The 21,117-nt window shown below is 36.0% G+C and overlaps 1 protein-coding gene across 3 annotated transcripts in view; it reads left to right on the top strand.

Moving 5' to 3' along the window:
* Epha6 (EPH receptor A6) overlaps positions 1 to 21,117 on the top strand; it is a 922,149-nt gene that overhangs the window by 559,676 nt on the left and 341,356 nt on the right. For all 3 annotated transcript variants that reach the window (XM_021184473.3, XM_021184474.3, XM_085832510.1), the window contains one exon: positions 16,738 to 16,900. In XM_021184473.3, the coding sequence (XP_021040132.1) occupies positions 16,738 to 16,900 (163 nt within the window). The remainder of the gene's footprint in view (positions 1 to 16,737; positions 16,901 to 21,117) is intronic.

Here is a 21,117-nt window from a genome sequence, read left to right as displayed (position 1 = left end):
ATTCTATCTCTCACAAATAAGGCATAGCAAGGAACACTTTATACATCCTCACTCCTTAAATTCAAAAGAAATGTAAATAAGTGAATGAAAGCTGGAGAGGTGGAACCATTGGTAAAACATTTGCTGTAAAATCATGAGAACTGAAGTTTATCCCCAGAACACACATGGAAAAACAGCCAGCCAGTTGTGGTAGTGAGCACTTATCATCCCAGTATTCAGGAAATGGGAACAGAAAGATTGTAAGATCTTGACTGTTGACCTACCTAGCCAATTAATTAACTATACATACAGGGACCCTATTCTCAAAGTTTAAGGTACAAAGTTGTTGCTTATGAAAAGTTAGGGTTTCTATTACCGTGAAGAGACAACATGACCACAGCAACTCATATAAAAGGAAAATATTTCATTGGGGAAGGCTTACATTTCAGAGTTTTTGGTCCATATCATCATGATAGGCAGCATGGTGGGATAGAGGCAGACATGATGCTGGAGTGGTAGCTGAGAGTTCTATATCTTGATCTGTGGGTAGCAGGAGGAGACTATGTGCCACACCAGGTAAAGCTTGAGCATATATGACCTCAAAGCCCATATCTAGAGTGACACATTTCCTGAAACAAAGTCACACCTACTTCAACAAGGCCATACTTCCTATTACTGCCACACCCAATGAGTCTAGCACTCAAACACATGAGTCTATGGGCCCACACCTATTCAAACCACAACCCTGGCTAAGTAAAGCATGAAATGCCAACCTCTGCCCCACACACACACACACACGCACACACACACAGAGAGAGAGAGAGAGAGAGAGAGAGAGAGAGAGAGAGAGAGAGAGAGAGAGAGAGAGAGACATTGTTTAACTTATTGTATATACCAACTATGGAAGAAAATTATTCCACTAAACTTTTAAACCATTCTTTCATTTTTAATAACATGTGATTTAAGGAAATAGTCATAAACATTTTTACCAAAGTTAACAACTAGTATATCATATAATGTAGAATATTCTGAGCGTATATTCACTTGTTGGTAGAAGTAGGCTTACTGAATTGATAGAAAACATATGTGTTAGCTAACATTGCTTTGCTGTAATCAGGGCCAAATTGTGGGATTTTTAATAAATAAGTAAATAAAAGTAATAATTTATTTCCAAGTTCTTATTACTAGAAGATATTTCTAGTTTGAAATTTATAGAGAAGAGTTAAATAATTCTTTGTATGAGCATATTCATATTAAGAAAACAAAATTCATTACTTAAGAGGTACAAAGTTTAAATGAACCTCTATTCATAAAGCACCTATACCTAATGCTTTTTAAAATCTTGTTGTCTTAATGGTTTCCAAAGTGCCCTTCCTTAGTACTCCTGCAAGGGAGTCTGAGTTAACAGCCTGTTATTATGTACTCCTGACTGAGCTGTTAATAGCTTTACAGCCTTGCAAAGAATACACCTGCTGCTCATAAAAACATTTATGTTGGTAAAGAATTTGGCTGCATTTTTAATATCATGTATTTGCAGTGACCTTGTAGAATGCATGCTGATCTAAAATTTTACGGGAAAGAAAAACTAAAATAAGACAGCTATCCATTTATCTGAACATATCAGTACAAAATTAGAAAATCATTTGGTTATTGTAAAGGTTCTAATAGTTTAAAAGGGTTTTTTTTTAATCAATAGTGTTAACCAACTTGGTAGTTACCTTACATTATTTGAGTTCATTTAGATTTTTATACTTAAATTTTTGTTGCCTTATTTACCTATCTCAAAAAATTAATTTTCCTATAGATTTATCTTGGTAAGAACAGGATGACTTAAATCCTATCAGAAATTCCAATGTTTCCTTGAGGAAAAAAAATAAGAATTATAATTAATTTGGATCTTTCTTACTTAACTAATAGTAACTCAAAGGAATATAGTTAGAAAAAATATAAAATTTTAGCTAAAGAAGCATTCTGCAGTTTTCCATGGTACGATGCCATCTAAATTTGTTTTGACTAAGTTTTATTTGGCAGAGGCAAGAGTTCCCAGAACCTGTACTTAATTCTTTTCACACAAGGACATTTAAATATAGCAGTCAAAGAAATCACATGTCCCTTAATTCTTACAATTTTGTGGATAAATACAGTAAATGAATGAATTCAATATTTCTGTCCTCTTTACCTTACCTATGCCTAAATATTCAGAACTATAACAATTCCTGCTGCACACACTTGGAGAATTTTCTACTTAGTGAACTACATAGGATGATAGTTTATAGCATATTCAATAATTTCATAGTTTTAAAGACCACCATAAAGCCAAAATGGTAGTAAATGCTTGTAATATCAGAACTCTGGGGTTAAGACAGGGGGATTTATGAGTTTGAGGCCAGCTTCAATGCCAACGAAAACACTGTCTAAAATAAAATAATGAATTTAAAACAATTATTCATACCTTCCAAATCTTTATTAATAGAGGCCATTTTCTCTGCTCTGTTTCTCTGTGGCAGATAAAGGCAGTTGTCAAGCATACAGTCCTTGACTCCTGAAATATAGAATATCCAAGGGTTATTCCGTTGTATTAATAAAAGTGGCATTAATAATCATCAAATGTTAGTGACCACAGGTAAAGGTTATTGACCTGAAACCTTAAATTGTCTTTTAAAAATATTCTACCATCTCAAGCAACCTCTTAACATGGAAATTATATATACATTTAGAGACCATGCCCCAAATTAATCATACAAAAGATTACATACCTGGGCACTTGGCTACCCTATTCTAAACTCTGGGCCAGGGAGTAACAAGAGTCAAGATTCTATGGTTCTCAGAGAACAATGTAGTAAGTGATGAATTCAGTCTCATCCACTTACTCAAAATATAATCCATTACTACAATTTGTCTTATCCTATACAACAAATGTTTCCATTATTGGCATGGACATCTCTGTGATTCTATTTGTAGCAGCAATGATAATCTGTCTTGCATTTGAACATGAACTCATTCAGAATCACGTCATATGCATCAACATTTGATGTAAGATGCTTGATACCAAGGACTTACACTCATTCCTTATCAGGATACACATTTACTCAGTCATAAGAAGGCATGCTTAATGATGGTATTATTTTAACATAGTACTTCACAGTACATATGAAATCATGAGCATTTTGTATATAAAGTTTCTTAGTGACACCTGGCTTTTTTATTATTATGTGATGTAAGAAACTGCAAAGAATAATAAATGATAGTAAAGAATATAGAGTTGAGGTGACATTAACATCACAGTTCAACCAGCAGGAACCCCCAAGTGAGCTTGACAATTAATGTGAGCACTCCATACCTCAGTCCTGTCTTCTATATAACCTACTGTATAGAGTAGGTGTGAGGATTTTCTATTGAGAGTGCTCCTTGTGTTCAGCACAGAAAGCAGTATGAAAGTGTTAAAATGAAAACTTGTTCTGTATGTGCTTTTAATTGATTTGTTTTGACTAACCTAGTTTGTCATTTCAGACCAAAACATCATCAACTTTTACAAACAATTCCTGTTCTTAAAATCATTAGGTACTTTTCTGAGGTGGGCATTGTTCAAGACAAAATGTGTGTGTATAGTCCTGGCTTTTCTAAAACTTGCTTTGTACACCAGTCTGGCCTAGAACTTAGACATTCACCTGACTCTGCCTCACAAGCACAGGGATCAAAGGCTTACACCACAACCAATCAAGCTGATTAAAATTTTCTAGGGTTAAGACAAAATATCATAGACAAACATAGTGATTTAAAAATCTATATGATCACTGAGCTATGCCACATTAGAGTTGTATAGTATAAAACATTAATATATATATATATATATATATATATATATATATATATATATATATATATCCTAGTTCTCTACTATTATACAGTAAACTCCAAAAACTGTGGCTTTAAGTTATAATTTATAAATGTTTCTTGAGATGGTGAGTTAGTGATTTGGGAAAGGGAATCTCTGCTCTAAAACCTGAGGCTTCAGCCTGGGTTCTGGAAATTTGTCTAGCATGGGGGTATGGCAAGATGGTCCAGAAGGTGAAGGTGATGCCAAGCCTCAGTTTAGTCTCTTAACCCACATGGTGGAAGGCGAGAACCCAACCCTTCAGGCTGACCTCAATCTCAGCTGTGGTATTGTATCACCTTCAATCAGTTAAATCAGGCATGTTCCTTCTCTCTCTCTCTCTCTCTCTCTCTCTCTCACACACACACACACACACACACACACACACACACACACACGCCCACCTGTATGTCCACACACCGTAGACACATGCAAAAGTAAATAATGCTAAAGATTTCTCATGCTTGCATCTCTATATGAATTTCTGCTTCTTTTTAATGTTAAGAAGTATGTCATGTGACAACCTATTTGATTTAGAAAGATGTGTTGACCCGAATAAGCAAATCATACTGTCATTCAATGGAGACTCTTCTTTGAAGTATTTCTCACATTCCACTACTACTCTTTCATATTCTGGTACAGGTTTGCCCATCTTACCTTACTTTAACTCTTCCAGAAATAGCAACCTAGAAATTCTTACGACGAGTCCAGTGCTGCTGTTTATTTAATTTTCAGACTTGCATTCTGTTACCAGTACTATTTATTTCTATCCTGTCAGCACTGTATCACAAACAGAACTCTTCTCTTTTTATATATACTATTTCCTCTAGCTTTGCATTTTATAAAGATATACATCCCATGGTTTGGTAGAATTAAAGAAAAGACCACTCCATTTTGCCACATTATTACATTGATTTGACTTTAGAAATGTTCGCTTTGGCATTTGCTGTGAAATTTACACTTGAGAAAATGGAGATATGCATGTTAATGTCTCTAAAGATACTTAATGCATTTTTCTCTATTTGACACTTATTGCTAACTTATGCTAATTTTTATAAAAAGTTTTTTTTAATCTGGCTTTTATGTAGCCATTTTACAATCTGACCTGAACTACTACTGCCTGTATGATTTCCTAAACTTTTTACATATTTAATGCAATCCTCAAATATTCTTACAGCAATTAATTTTCTTTTGAAATTTCTACTATCACATGAAATCATTTCATTTATCCTCAATAGTTTAATATGTTTGAATTATTTAAATATTTTATTCTCTAATGTTTCTATTCCTGCTTTGGGTATCAGCACATTTTTCTTATCACCTATTTTTTTCATTATGAAATGATAGTAAATAATTCAAATCTTTAAGAATGAATGGCTTCACCCCTCCACAAAGAATGGAGAAATGCCTCCAATTTTCAACCCAGCATAAAGAACTATATATAACTCAAGAAAGGTAGGAGAGGGAAGGCTAGTCCTCCTAGGGGAGAGCATACCAACTAGTTGACCAGTGCCAAAGAGTTGGCCCTGAAAACATACATACAAGTACCATTATGCAAAGTGATAGGTTGTATTTAGGAACATATGTGTTTAAAAAAAAAGAAGCCATGAATTTGAAGGAAATCAGGAAGGGCAATGTAAGAGGGTTTGGAGCAAGGACAGGAGCGAATGGGAGAAATATTGTAATGGTATAGTAATCTAAAGATAAATAAATAAAAAGAATAAGTTTAAATTCATTTTTTATCCATAATATATTCTTAATATTGAAGTAAATAACTTAGCAATGAAGGAACATTTTTGTGAACAAGTATATATGCAGATTTAAACTTCATTTTATTTATATGTCTTCATAAATATGTGTAATACAGAGCAGAAGATGAATAAATATTCCATCAATATGAAAGTTAGGTAACACCAAAATCATTGGAAAAGTTTAAGTTGAATAAATATTAAGTTCAAAAAGAGGGATCCATGACTCCAGCTGCTTATGTATCAGAGGATTGCCTTACCTGGCATCAATGGCAGGGGAGGCCCTTGGTCCTGTGGAGATTCGTTGCCCCAGAGTAGGGAAATACTATAGCAATGAGGCAGGACTGGATGGGTGGGGGAATACCCTCATAGAAACAGAGGGGAGGGGGGATGGGATAGGAGGTTTGCAGAGGGGAAACTGGGAGGAGGAATAACATTTGAAATATAAATAAATAAAATAACCAATAAAAATAAATAAATAAAATAATAAAAAGAATAAATATTAAGAACATGTACTGTGATGTTCCAAAATATAATTGAGTTATTTATTTGTTTTGTTATTCATTTATTCACTTATTTGGAATAGGGTCCCTCATAGCACTGGCTGGCCTGGAACTTTCTGTATACCCTACCTGTCCTTGAACTCATAGAGATATATCTGCCCCTGCCTCCAAGAACATGTTGTGCAACAACATGTCGTCATAAATACCAATTTTTAAGTAAAGTCCTTGCTATTTTTCACAATATTCCTAAGAAAACTAATTGGGTACTTTATAGTATACCATTGATGTTTTGTTGTTGTTTCTTTCTGATATTGTATTTTAATTATAACATTTCCCCTTTCCCTTCCTCACCACAAACCCTACTACATACAACCCCCTACCTTACTTTGAAGTCATAGCTTCTTTGGTCATTTATTGTTATTATATATATATGTATTTGTGTGTATATACATATATATGCATATACCTAACTATAACCTGTTGAACTTATGTAATGTTACTTGTATGTATGTTTTCAAGGCTGTCCATTTGGCACAGAGAAACTAACTGTTGTCTCCTCCCTAAGGAGGACTGCCTCTCCTGTTCCCAGTTGTAAGGAAATAGGAGTAAAGAACATGATGTTTTTCATGTCTCACTTGAGTTCTCAGTAGTTGATGACACCTCATTTTTAGATTGCTATAGGAATAATTTGATAATAATTTAAGCATTTAAAGGTAGATTATACAGCAATGAAATCACTTCTTCATCCATACTTGTATAAAGTGTCATGACAGCTGGCTCCGTTCTGAGCCTAGGCACCCCATCTGAAGCAGTATAAATGTAAATGCTGTTATGATGATTTGACTTTGAGTCACAATTGACAAGTGCTCCTAAAAGAAGAATGCTACATTAGATATCTTCTGGGTTCTATAATAACTTATAGACTTTCATATGTTACTTTTATCATGACAGAAAGCTTGGGCCCTTAAGATAGGTAAACACACCCCAATTTCATGTATGGACTGATTTTACTGGTACATTCCTAGTATTAGTATTTTTGTAAAGTCATAGTATAATAGCTTAACAATAGCCTTTGTAGAAAAATTTAACCATTCATTTTACACACACACAAACACACATGACCAATTAATTTTTAATATCCGATTTTAGATCAATAAGTCAGTTCCTATTGAACATTTAGAGCACTAGGAATGTATGTGATTTCATTTTACATGAATCACAGTACATGTTGGAAGAAATATATGAAAAAAGGGCATAGATGAGTTTCTCAGTGATTTGTACTCTTCTAGTTTGGAAAAATGTGGGTGGCAATCAAGAGTTGATTGTAGTAAACTACAGCTACAGAGCACTAAATGTATAGCCAGCCAGTGCTTATGCATTTAAAATAACTACTTCTCCAGTTTTCTTACTTGTACATATTTACAAATTTTGTCATAGCCAAAAAGAAAGAAATGAAAAAAAGGAAAAAGTTACAATTATCTGAACTTTCCCCCCATTTTCTCTTCATGTTAGGAACTTACAGAGTTTAAACAATGAGAGAAAAGTAAGCAGGTTGTTGTTGCTGCTGCTGTTATTGTTTGATAGCTACAGAAACAAATGTGCTCAACCACTGTGCTCAGTCCAATGGTGGGCTGCGAGCATCCACCTCTGTATTTGTCAGGCTCTGGCAGGGTCTCTCAGGAGACAGCTTTATCAGGCTCCTCTCAGCAAGCACTTCTTGGCATCTGCAATAGTGTCTGGATTTGGTGACTGAATATGGGATGGATCCCCAGGTGGGGTAGTCTCTGGATGGCCTTTCCTTAGGTCTCTGCTCCATACTTTGTATCCATATTTCCTCCCTGAGAATTTTGTTCCCCCTTCTAAGAAGGACTGAAGCATCTATATTTATTCTTCCTTCTTGAACTTCATGTGGTCTGTGAATTGTATCTTGGGTTTTGTGAACTTCTGGGCTAATATCCACTTATCTGTGAGTGCATACCATGTGTGTTCTTTTGTGATTGGGTTACCTCACTCAGAATGGTATTTTCTAGTTCCATCCATTTGCCTAAGAATTTCAAGAAATCATTGTTTTTAATAGTTGTGTAGCTTGCTTTTTTCTCTAAGACAATGAGCCATCTCCATCCTCCTCTGCTGGGGTAGATGTAGTACATGTGGAACTGCTTAAATATCTATCACCAGGATTTCTAATTTCAGTTACATTACCAAAGAATATATGAGTGTCATGATATTGTTCCAGAACATTGCAATGAAGGAAAGTTTTACAATATAATATTAATTAAAAAAAAAAAAACCTACATGTCGTAAGAAGAGGCCAGGAAGAGAATAAGAATAAAGAAGGTCACTTATAAATATGGATTAAAAATTTAGTTAAAGTATCATTAAATCCAAAATTTTTATTTAAAAGTATAATGCTATATTATTTTTATTAGATATTTTCTTTATTTACATTTTAAATGTTATCCCCTTTTCTGGTTTCCCCTTCGGAAACCCCCTATCCCCTCCCCCATCTCCCTGCTCACCAACTCACCCACTCACACTTCCCTGTCCTGGTTTTCTCCTACACTGGGTCATAGAGCCTTCACAGGTCCAAGGGCCTCCCACTGATGTCCAACAAGGCCATCCTCTGCTACATATGCAGCTGGAGCAATGAGTTCTATCATATATACTCTTTGGTTGGTGGTTTAGTCTCTGGGAGATCTGTGGGTACTGGTTGGTTCATATTGTTGTTTCTCCTATGGGACAGCCAACCGCTTCAGCTCTTTCAGTCCTTTCTCTACTTCCTCCATTGGGGACCTTGTGCTTAGTCCAGATGTTGGTTGCAAGCATCCTCCTCTGTATTTGTCAGGCTCTGGCAGAGCCTCTCAGGAGACAGCTATATCAGGCTCCTGTCAACAAGCACTTGTTGGCAGCCACAATAGTGTCTGGTTTTGGTGACTGTATATGGGATGGATCCCCAGGTGGAGCAGTCTCTGGATGGCCTTTCCTTCAATCTCTGCTCCACACTTTGTCTCTGTATCTCCTCCCATGGGTATTCTTAACAAGTACTAACAGGTTTTCTTTATTGTAGGAATAAAATGAGAGTTCACTAAACATTTATAGTACATTAAAATGAAAAACATAAGTCAAGTTAGGGGGAGATAAATCATCTTATGAGAATAACTGAGTGTAAGCACAAAAGAACAAGAACGGAGGTCATAACAAGTGACTAAATCAGACACAATTGCATTAACAGAACAAGTTAATGTTGTTCCAATAAATATGAAGCTAAAATTATGTTTTTGTTTTGATCATTACTATATATATATTTTTCACTCAATATGTTTGTATTGTGGGATAAAACAAAAATAAAGATTTCTTGGCTGCTACAGTGAAACATTAAATATTTAAGAATAGGAAGCTTGTTAATTTTTGCCACATAGTTAAATAGTTAGAGATTCTGTATCTGATAAGTGGAATAATTTTTATTTCCTACTGCATGTGTCACTGTTGTGTTTTAGATCATCTAAGTTAATTCTATTAATTGATTCTAAAGTTTTCCTAGTTGAATCTTTACAAATTTCTCTGTAGACTGTCCTGACTAGCAAGAATGAAATGATTCCTGTTGTTCAATGTTAGAAATGTATATAAATATAAACCCATATTCTACACAAACTATTGGGATTAGTCTACCAAATAACTAGGTTATGATTTAGAAGGACATTTTCTATATACTCAATTGATTACTGTGGGTAGAATAAATTCTTTCTCTCCAGAGAACTTTAAAGGATGCATAGACTAATGCTTAAGTCTAATCAAAGCAAACTGACACAAGAATAGAAATAGTGTCTTATGACATATGCCCTTTAGTGACGATTCCTATTTGATAGAGATGCTACACCTTCTGATAGTGCTTTCACTCCATGCACTAGGTACAGTGCCGTAACAATCTTAGAGATGGAGGACACTCAGAATCTATAGTTCTTCCAGAGTTTTGACATTCTAATTAAATCCAAAGAGAGACTGAAAAGCCAACCAAATTGCTATGTCTTACTATCTTTAGTTATAATTCTATGGCTCTTGAGAAGCTATGTTACCTAAAAGAAAACTACAATATCAAAGGAAAGATGAGAAAAATCTTAAATTATCTTTCAATATTATCATTTTTCTTGTTTCAGAAAATTATTATGAGTACTAAAGACTGTGTATAAGATCATCTTGGCATTTGCCAAACACTATATAAATCATGTTCCTCTGAACACTGACAACTTCATTTCTGTAAGCCTGTTGAAGAAACAGCATTATTATTAACGAGTGAATCTAGCTAATTTGTAATTTGTAAATTTTTATTTTAAAGTATAATGCTATATTATTAACAAGTATTAAAAGGTTTTAAAATGAGAGTTCACTAAACATTTATAGTATATTAATTTTATTATCTGTAACTGTAGAAAAAGAATTATTAACATCTGGTAAATCTAGCTAATTTAAAATTAAAATTTAAAATTAAACAGATGATATCTCTTAGAAATCTGACTGGATCCAAAGACATTAAGACAAAGCAAACCAGCTGGCAGAATCCTGTCAGTGCTGGCCTCTTGAATTGGAGTACCCCAGAAGACCACGAAGAACGAGTGAGAAGTCATTGTACATTGCAGGATGAATGTGTTCACATAGGAGTAAAGGGAAGTCTTGCCCAGGAATGTTACAGAAGCAGAGTCAACATCAAACCCAAAACTGGAGCAGTCTAACGGAGAACTCTACACACTGCCTTCCAGTGAGCCAGTGTATATTAAGTTTGACTGTAGGGTAATGTAGAGAGAGTGAATGAACACTGGAAGCCATGTCTTCTCATTCAGTTTCATTTGAAATCATATGCTACATCAACCTCTAAAAAGTATTCCTGTAGTTATTATAAAAAGTTCCCACCTTCGAGGATAAAGCTACATTCAATGTTTTAAGAAGATAGAGGGTCCAGGGTAACAGTAAGACTACATTCCCAATAAAGACTTTACTATTAGAACCTGCGAAGAGGCAATTATACTCCAAACTCCTCCTATGGGAACATGTTATAAATAAATGCTGAGACTTTTAGAGAATTATAAATAAATGTACTGTGTAAAAGTACCCTAATGTGTATAATGAATACCAATATATTCACACTATTCTGAATTTTTATTCTTCACTAATAGGAGACACCATGTATTTATTTTATTATATGGGCTGTTATTCATAACACAATAATAATATTCATTGTTATTGTGTTTACCCCAAATTGGTGCTACTTTCTGTGCTTATCCAAGGAGATGCTGTAAAACGGCTTCCTTCACAATCAACATGCCTCACTGCAAGACTGCCAGAGCCAGGCATGGTGGCGCACGCCTTTAATCCCAGCACTTAGGAGGCAGAGGCAGGTGAATTTCTGAGTTTGAGGCCAGCCTGGTCTACAGAGTGAGTTCCAGGGCAGCCAGGGCTACACAGAGAAACCCTGTCTTGAAAAAAATTTAAAAAATAAAAAAGATTGTCAGAGCCCTGAGCAATGAACATCTGGTACACCGACCAGAGTTCAGTGTGAAATCCCACCACCACAAACTGAGATCAATTCTTAGGTATAGACTGGATAAATTCTATACCTAGAACAGTTTACAAGCAATAATCTTGGACCTGCAACAAAGCATATCTTAAATCTTAAAAGTTCTCTTGGGAAATGAGTAAAATTACTTATTGAGTATAGCTAATGTGGTACTTATTAAATTGCGGAAAGAACTGGAGAGAGAGTACATATATATTTGAAGCATGTAGTAATAGCTAAGCTTGAAACATAAGCAAGACAACACAATTAACACAAACAAAGTACATAGAGGGAAGATAATGGCTTGAAATATAAGCAGATATTAAATGAGGTAGACAAGATGCAAAATTGAGAGGGAAAACTCTGCATGTTGCTTCAAACCTCTGGAAATTACAAAAAAAAAAAAGTAAAATTAAGAATTATCTGGGAGGGACTCACAAAGCTTGTGAGAGTCGCCAAGCAATCACTGATGTGACTTAAGGCTAACGCCACAAGCTGGAACCCATACCCAACACTGCTTGGGTGACCACAAACCTGAAAGTGGGTAACCAAGGACCTAGAAAAACAACTAGCAATAAAATGGTGACTAATGGCATTCTGCTGCACTCATGCATCAATCAGGGCCTTGTTCAGCCATCATCAGAAAAGCTTCCTCCTGTAGCAGATGGGAACAAATACAGAGAACCACAGCCAGACATTATTCAAGCACTAAGCCCTATAAATGGGATGCCTCAATCAAACTCTCCCCTCAGGGATCATAGAAACAGGGACAGGGGAGTGATAACTGGTGATGGAGGACAGAAAGAAAGCAAAGGGAAGGTCCTCTAAGTCACATGATAAATGTATATGTGTATCCACGGAGACTGAGGTGGCAGTGTGCTCAAGGGGGTTACAGAGCTAAAAGGAGCCATGAACACATGCCCGGTTCCCTAAAGCAGAAGCAATCTCCAGCTGATAACCACTTGTACATGAAAGCTTGGCTTCCTCCAAGGAAGTCTCATTGAGGAGAAAAACTACTCATCAGGGTAGGCTGCATGCCCAACCGTAGATGGCAAACAGAAAATGAACTCACAGGAAATTTTGTGGGTTCCTTATCTCGCAATGGCAATGTCATGACAGGACTTGTCTTTTTACCCTACAGGTCATTTGCATATGGGTTGTGGCTTCCAGCTAAGGGTTTTTATGGGATTTCTGAGTATGGAAGAAGTGGGTCTCTGCATCTGTATTCATTTCTTGGGCCTTCTCCCCGACTCTTCTCCTGTTTGTATTGTTCAATTCCAATGTGTTGGTTTTTATTTTTAGTCTCCTTTTAGTTTGTTTTATTTATTTATTATATTATGTTTTATTACTATCTCTTAGGAGCATTATGTTTTCTAATGAGAGCCAGAAAGGGTGTAGATCCCAGTGGGAGAGATGTTGGGGAGAAACTGAGTGGAATAGAAGGAGCAGAAGCTATGGTCAGGGATATATCATATGAGAGCAAACAAACAAACAAACAAACAAACAAAAACTGTTCACAATAAAAGGGAGAAAAGAGTAACAAATGACCATAACTTGAAAAAGAATGATCAGTAAATTTTACTACAGAGAAAAGGTGAAAAATTATAATTTTAGAAACAGTGAAATAACGATCTGGCCTCAGTGGAAGAGAATATGCCTAGTCCTACAGTAACTTGAGGTGGGCTGGTACCGAGGAGAGGCCTCCCCTCTTCTCAAGGCAGAAAGGGAGGGTTGAGGCTGTGTTTGTGGGGACTGGAGGGAGAGGCTCTGATCAAGATGTGAAGTGAGTAAGTAAATTAATTAATAGAAAAAGAAACACTAAAGAAAAAATAAATAAAATCCTCAGCAAAGTTAGCATTCATGTCATAAACCTAGCAATTCTAATTCACAATGGTGCACTCCAGAAAGGCACCTGCAAATGATGCTTTCAAAGATATGTCCGATTCCTCTTCCTGAGACCAGCAAGGGATCTAGCTCATGTAATGTATGGTCTCTACCTCGTGACAGCTTCTGGCGTTTAGAACATACATGTCAGCCAAAGAACAATTAGCCAATGTTCTAAAATAATAATAATGTACTATGCTTGTGGTAGCTGAAAGCTAAGTTCGTTTCCCAGGAGTTTAAAGCCACCACGAGAAAATATCTTCTTCCATGAGTCCTCCTCTTTGATAAGCTAGTAAGTGACAAGATGTGAGAACAGACAACTACTGTGCAGCTGGTAAGGAGTTAACCACACTTCCTGCCTAACAGTTCTTATATTAGCTATGTACCTACAATCATTGTGTGCATATCAGACACAGACAATCTCAAAGCTGCCTGCAGTAGGCCTCCTTGACTCTGTAACTTACTAAATAGGAAATTACTGTTTAGCTAGGTTTTGGTGAAGCATCAAAGGCAGTGTATAATATTCGGCAGCATTTAAGAGTAAACTTTTCATTCCATACCACCTGTCTCAGAGAATGAAACTGAATTATTTGAAACTGCTCTCAAATTCTTTCTATACTCATCATTTCATACAGTAAGACAGCACTGAAGGCACAACATAACCTCTCTATTGCAGGAAATTATACCAAAGGCAGAATATTTTTTCCTGTATAGGAGATTGAAAAATGTTAATGAACTGCAAATTTCTACTTCAAACAATAAGGTTGACAAGTATATTTCTATTTCTCTATGCTATGTATTTTTTATTACCAATGTCTTGACATAAGCTGATTTCGGCTTTCAATTCATAGCGGATGATTACAATCATCAATATTTTATAGACCTGGTTTTGTTTCCTTGACTCTTATGCTAGATGCATAGATTTCTATTTACTTTCTACTCTTAAAATCGCAAATGCACACACACACACACACACACACATACATAGGTTGCCAATTTTGTATTTATTTATTACTTACAATACTGCTATACTTTAGTCATTTTTGCAATTAAAAGTAGAAAGATTTGATTCTACCACTGAAATATATATACATATGTAATATATGTGCACATATACATATATATATATATACAGAAACATATGTGTGTATATATGTGTGTGTGCATGTGTGTGTGTATATCATATATAGACATGTATATGACATACATATAGTATGTAAGGTTATGAAAAATAAAGCCATAATGTTTAATGGCAAGTCTTCTGAGGCCCCAACAACACATAAACAGCAGAGGACTGCCATATCTCGACTCAGTCAGAGAAGATGAACCTAACCCTTGTGAGACTTGGGACCCCAGGGAGTGGGGTAGTCTGGTGGAGGGATGGGGGTTGGGCACATCCTCTTGGAGACAGAGGGGAGGAGGTATGGGATGTGGAATGGGGAATAAAGTCTGAGCTGTAAAAATCTTAAAGAGTAAAGAAAAAAAGAAAAACTTCCTTTTCCAAAGCAGAATAAGGGAATTCATTGTCATAATTTTAAACCTTAAGTCAGCACCCTCAAGCAGGGAACTTGACACATGTGTAGATGTGTGACTTTTTATAATCTTTTCTTAGTCTACAAAGTCTCTTTAAAAACAGCAGTTTCCAGGCAAACCATAAATGAGATCCTGACAATACAGACAGGATTAAGCATCAAATGAGTCAATCGACTAGAGACCCTGAAAGGCTTCCTCCTCCCCTTGACAGGATTTTTGCATTTAGACTTAAAAGAAATTCACTTCAGAACCTGTTGACCTAGGTTGATCTTTGCATTGAGAAAAGTTCTTTGTAAAAATATAGATGCACACTTTTTTTTCTGAAATTCCTGGGTATTTTAATTTTGGGGTATTCGCATAAGTAAGCCATAATGTTTAATGGCGAGTCTTCTGAGGCCCCCAACACATATACAGCAGAGGACTGCCTGGTCTGGACTCAGAGAAGACACATCTTAACCTTCAAAAGACATGGGGCCCAGAAATTTGGGAAGTCTGGGGGAGGGGGGAACCTAGTCTAAGGTGGTACCTAGTCTAAGCCCCAAACTCATTTAAACTTCTATGCATACCTGAAGGTAATTCTATGCAGTAGTTTCAGTGGGCCAGCATCCTGACTACTGCATACCATATGAGTACGATGTGGACCTGCCCACATAAGGCACGTGTCAGGAACTGAACAGATTGGCTTACGGGGCATTTCAGAGGACAGACTTTTAGAGTATAGAAGTTTGTATCTTACAATTTCTTTTGGATGTCTAATTAAACTATGAGTTCTTAAGAGGGAAACTTTATAAACCCCAAACAATAAAAGTTTAGTTCATCCCCCGCCACCATGGTCTTATGAACAATCCCTGATAAAGACAGGTAAAACTTGAACAATTCAGTTCTGATGGAAAGAGCAAGTGCAGCCACATAAAGGACCAGGACTCACCAGGTCGCGCTGATAGCTAAAGTAACCCAAAATCATGCGGTGAAGTAGTTAAACATAAAACCAGGAAACAGCAGCAGGCATCCCTTCAGGCCAGTCCACGATTTCACGGGCGCCACAAGTCTTCTCTACCTTTCTGCTGTCATTGCAGTTCCAAGGGCATGTTTGGAAGCCCATTTCAATCACGATGTACGTGACACGTCCCTAAAAGTAGAATCTGGCATCTCATGGGAAAAATTCTCATCATTTTATTTAAGTTCACATTAATGATAACTTCTGAGAAATCAAAGTTATAAACAGAAGAAATTAATTGCTACCTAAAGATTTCAAAGTATTTTTTTTTCCCTCTCACCCACAGGTATACCCACAGACAGCCCTGGCCATTTGGCATTTACTACCACTGGGTAGAAATATTGTGTAACACATTTATGGTTCCCAGCACAAACGCTAATGTGTCTAATCCAATGTGTCCATTTTGATGAAGACAAAGGTGCTACTCTGTTGAAACACGTTCACATATTAGAGTCAAAGTCCAGTGTAAATCACCAGTGTCCATGTATAGTTAAGCACAAGTAACCATCCCATTGATAATTTCCCAAATCAGACCCATCACATATGCAATGCTGATCAACTAAGTGCTAACCTGTGGAAACCCATGCTTAGACTCGTTTCCCTGGAGGCCGTCTCTAGGAAACGGTAGGGTCGCACTGTCTCATTTCCTTTCTTCTGTTTTCTGTCTCCAGGAGCATGAGCAGCTCACCTATTCCTCCACGAGGTCCAAGGCCCCAAGCGTCATCGTCACGGGCCTCAAGCCCGCCACCACGTACATATTTCACATCCGAGTGAGGACGGCGACAGGCTACAGTGGCTACAGTCAGAAGTTTGAATTTGAAACAGGAGATGAAAGTAAGTTTCATTCAAAGATGTGCTGCTCAAGTAAAATGCTCATTTAGGACTGGTCCAGTTGATCTGATATTAGAAAGCCAGGTGGTCCGATTTCTAACAGCCCTTCCAAATTGGGTATGTTTCCTATACCCACACATTCATTCGAGTTACTCTTTAGATGCTAAATCAATAAATACCTTCTGAAACGCTCTCAAACAGCCAATGTGTCACAAAAATGCCCCATTGTACAGAATTTATCACTCATGCTATTACACAGCCTCTTAATGGATGATGAGAGTCTGATTATCCACCAATCCTGGCATCATAATACAATACTAATGAACGCTGGTAAGAGATAAAGCCATGAAAAAAAACTATTTCAGCACTCAGTTCAAAATACAAATGTTCAGCGCCTTGTCTCAGATCAATAAAAACAGTGTCCAGTACAAGACATGTTCTACCAATATGTACATTACAAGATTAAATATAGATGCATGGGCTTTAAGATAAACTCACATTATTTCTACCACTCAGCATACTGAAAACCAAAACCAGAAGTAGACTGATATATAACATGCACATTAAAATCTATTAGTCATAAACCCAGATATGCTATTGAATTCATTATTCTTTAATCTCTTTTGAGGGTAGTAGACATTGGTATCCATGTCTAGTCACTTGAGAAGATTTGCCTGAGGTACCAGCACTTCTCATACTGCTCTGTAATGTCTGCAGTTTGTAGAAATAGTACTATTTCACCCTCCCTTCCCTAGGAGACTTTATGACTTAAAGCATTTATATCATCTTTGGCACATGCAACCAGTCCAATTTTTTAAATTTTTATTTTTTAAATATTTTCTTTATTTACATTTCTAATTTTATCCCCACTTCTGGTATTTCCCTACACTGGTGCATCAAGCCTTCACAGGACCAGGGATCTGTCCTCCCAGTGATGACCAACTAGGCCATTCTCTGCTACATATTTTGGCTGGAGCCATGGATAGGTTGTTCCATGTGGACTCTGGTTGGTGGTTTAGTCTCTGGGAGCTGGGGGGGGGGGGTCTGACTGGTTGATATTGTTGTTCCTGCTATGGGGTTGCAAACACCTTCCGCTCCTTCAGTGCTTTCTCTAACTCCTCCATTGGGGACCCTGTGCACAGTCCAATGACTGGGTAGGAGCATCTCTGTATTTGTCAGGCTATGGCAAAGGCTCTCAGGAGACAGCTATATCAGACTTCTGTCAGCAAGCACTTGTTGGCATCTACAATAGTGTCTGGGTTTGGTGACACTATATGGGATGGATCCCCAGGTGGGGCAGTCTCTGGAAGGCCTTTCCTTCAGTCTCTTCTCCCCACTATGTCTCTGTATCTCCTCCCATGGGTATTGTGTTCCACCTTCTAAGAAGGAGTGAAGCATTCACACTTTGGTCTTCCTCCTTGAGCTTCATGTGGTCTATGAATTGTATCTTGGCTATTCCAAGCTTCTGGGCTAATATCCACTTACCAGTGAGTGCATACCATGTGTGTTCTTTTGTGACTGGGTTCACCTCACTCAGAATGATGTTTTCTAGTTCCATCCATCTGCCTAAGAATTTCATGAAGTCACTGTTCACCAGTAGGATTTGCTGAAGGAGGCAGAGGCAAGAGGATCACAAGTTCAAGGCCAGCCTGGGCTAGAGTCCAATATTTTTAATTCACATTCTCATTTTCTTCCAAGATCTCTAAGTGGTAAACCATGAGTACACAAATGGCCATAGCTCTTCAATTTACTCTTGTATCATTTAGAGCCTGTCATAGAGCATGTGTTTTAGATACTCTACACATTGTTTGTGGGGACACATACTTAGCCTATGCATGACAAGTGGGTAGGGAAAAACATTTGATAGGATGTGGCAGAAACACTTCTTTGAGTAGTTTTACATTGACTTCATTGTGCCATTGTACATAGTGATAGATAAAATGTATTCTTAATAACTTTAACGACTATTGCAATATTTACATACCTACAACCTAAGTATTCTTTTTATTGTTTAATTTGATCTTTCTCTTAAAAATCTTTCTTTTTCTCCACTGGAGTTTATATTTGGTCATATAACAGAATGTTACATATTCTTAAGCCACTAAATACTGAAGGTTTTCAATTGGAGCTGGCTTAACACCAGACATGTGCATAAATCTACACTAAACATTTCATAGAAATTATTTCCTTTAATTCTAACAGCAGCATGCCTTTTTTTAGAAACATAATTAGCTGCATCCATAATTGTATAGTAGGCAGTGAAGGTAACAGATGAAAGCCCTAGAACTGGCTAACAATAGCAGCAGAAGACAGTGAATGCTGTGTCCCCAGTATGAAAGTGACTTTGATTATACCCTTAAAAAGACAAAGATTCTGAGAAGAACCCAAAAAAATGTTTGTCTAAACCTGGAGTTTGGGTACATGAAACGGTTTCTAGTCAATTTACAGCAAGAAGGAAAAAAATCACTTAAAGGCTCATTTTTTAGTGTACTAGCTCAAAATGGCATTTTAAAGCATGTTTATGCCCAGAAGAGAATTCAGTGAACAATGTCCTGGTAAGATGGGTGCAAGTTTGCCATAATTTAATAATATGATGATATGTACCCCAGTTGATAGCATCTGTCTCTGCCTCTTCATATTCTCCTAGCTCATGTGTAAATTTTTATAGCTTTAGTTTCTCAAGTAGGATATGAACTATTATGATGTCAACTTTATTGCTAAGTTCTCCCTTGTGTCTTCCATTTAATTAACTAACTTTATAATACACTCATAGAGAACGGGTAGGGGGTTGGGGGGCTAGCCTCTTTCATTTAATGGCCTGTTTCAAGTTTTTTAAAGCAAGCAGAATAGTTTACTATTCTGTTCTCTCTGGCTGTATCTGTTTTACTTTATTCAGGCTATAGTTTAATAATGAAAACAATAAAATAAAGAATAGATTAATTCTATTTCAAAATTACAATGATGCTATTAACAATTATTAACAATTAATAAATACTATCCTCTAAATGATAGCAATGAATAGTCACAGTACTATCTTTTGTTCTTCAAGGTTAGTGCCTTCACTTATATACACATTCATTCATTCACTATTGTGTCATTAAAATATGCTAATAGAAATTATATAACAGATATAAAGGCTATTAATTATAGTTGCTAGCCTATAAAAATAGCTTACTTGAACTAGCTTGGTAGCTTTCTTTTCTCCTTTTTAAGAACAACATCATTACATATGTATATATATGGAGAGATATACTGATTATAGATTAATAATAAATATTGATTGATAAATGTCTGTTTAGTTGAACACATAACATAGTAACACATTATGTTTTTTTATGGTAAGCACTGTATTAGGCATATATCTAAATATTTTGTCATTTACGGCATTTATTGGTTTCCGATTTTATACTGAGCTTGTTATATACCATGCTTCATCCCTTTATACTTTGGTTATGATAGAGTTAACAAAATTAGAAAAATATTTATAAGAAATTAGTAAGAAGCAAGAAAATAGTAAATATTTTATGTGGACACTCTTGAAATACATATAGAAACACAGTGTAGATGAAATTTTTCAAAATTAAAATAGAGTGTTATAATACCCCCAAATTAGCAAGTGCAGTTCATTTTGATGAATGAACCTTCAGAGAATGTGAATTACCTCAAACTTGTCAATATCCTTATAGTCAGAATTTTTAATGGATGGAATTTAAAATTAAGAACTATCTATATCACTAATATTTTCCATATCCTTAACAATGTTTTAAAATATATTTCATATGTTTTAAGATAATAATTTGTTTTAATTATACATATATTAAAAGGAATGAAATAATTTCAACATTATGAAATCAAACATTTATTTAAATAACTGTATTTATCTCACATTGACATCATTTTAGAGTCACCATTTATAATGATATATGTGCACACTTAAATAGGAAATAAAATATTGTCAGATTATAACTATACTGTACTTTTCTTTGCACTCTAGAAAGTTATTGTCAAGCTATCCAATAGAAGTAGAATCCATAGTTAAAGTCAATATTATTAGAATATTGGAGTCCTACATATGATGACTGGCCATTTAATACTTGCCTATCCCTAACTGTTATCCAGGTGACCTGGGAGAGCCAATACAATACTTTTCCCTGAAAACGTTTTTACATTGTGTAAATTTAGGTTCCACCTGTAGGGCTATGTAAAGCACTTTTATAGCC

This window comes from Mus caroli, unplaced genomic scaffold (assembly GCF_978045245.1).
Source record: "Mus caroli unplaced genomic scaffold, Mus_caroli_1 scaffold_17, whole genome shotgun sequence".
NCBI classification, from domain to species: domain Eukaryota; kingdom Metazoa; phylum Chordata; class Mammalia; order Rodentia; family Muridae; genus Mus; species Mus caroli.
The sequence above is the reverse complement of the archived record's forward strand: the minus strand, read 5'-3'. Positions and strand labels throughout refer to the sequence as shown.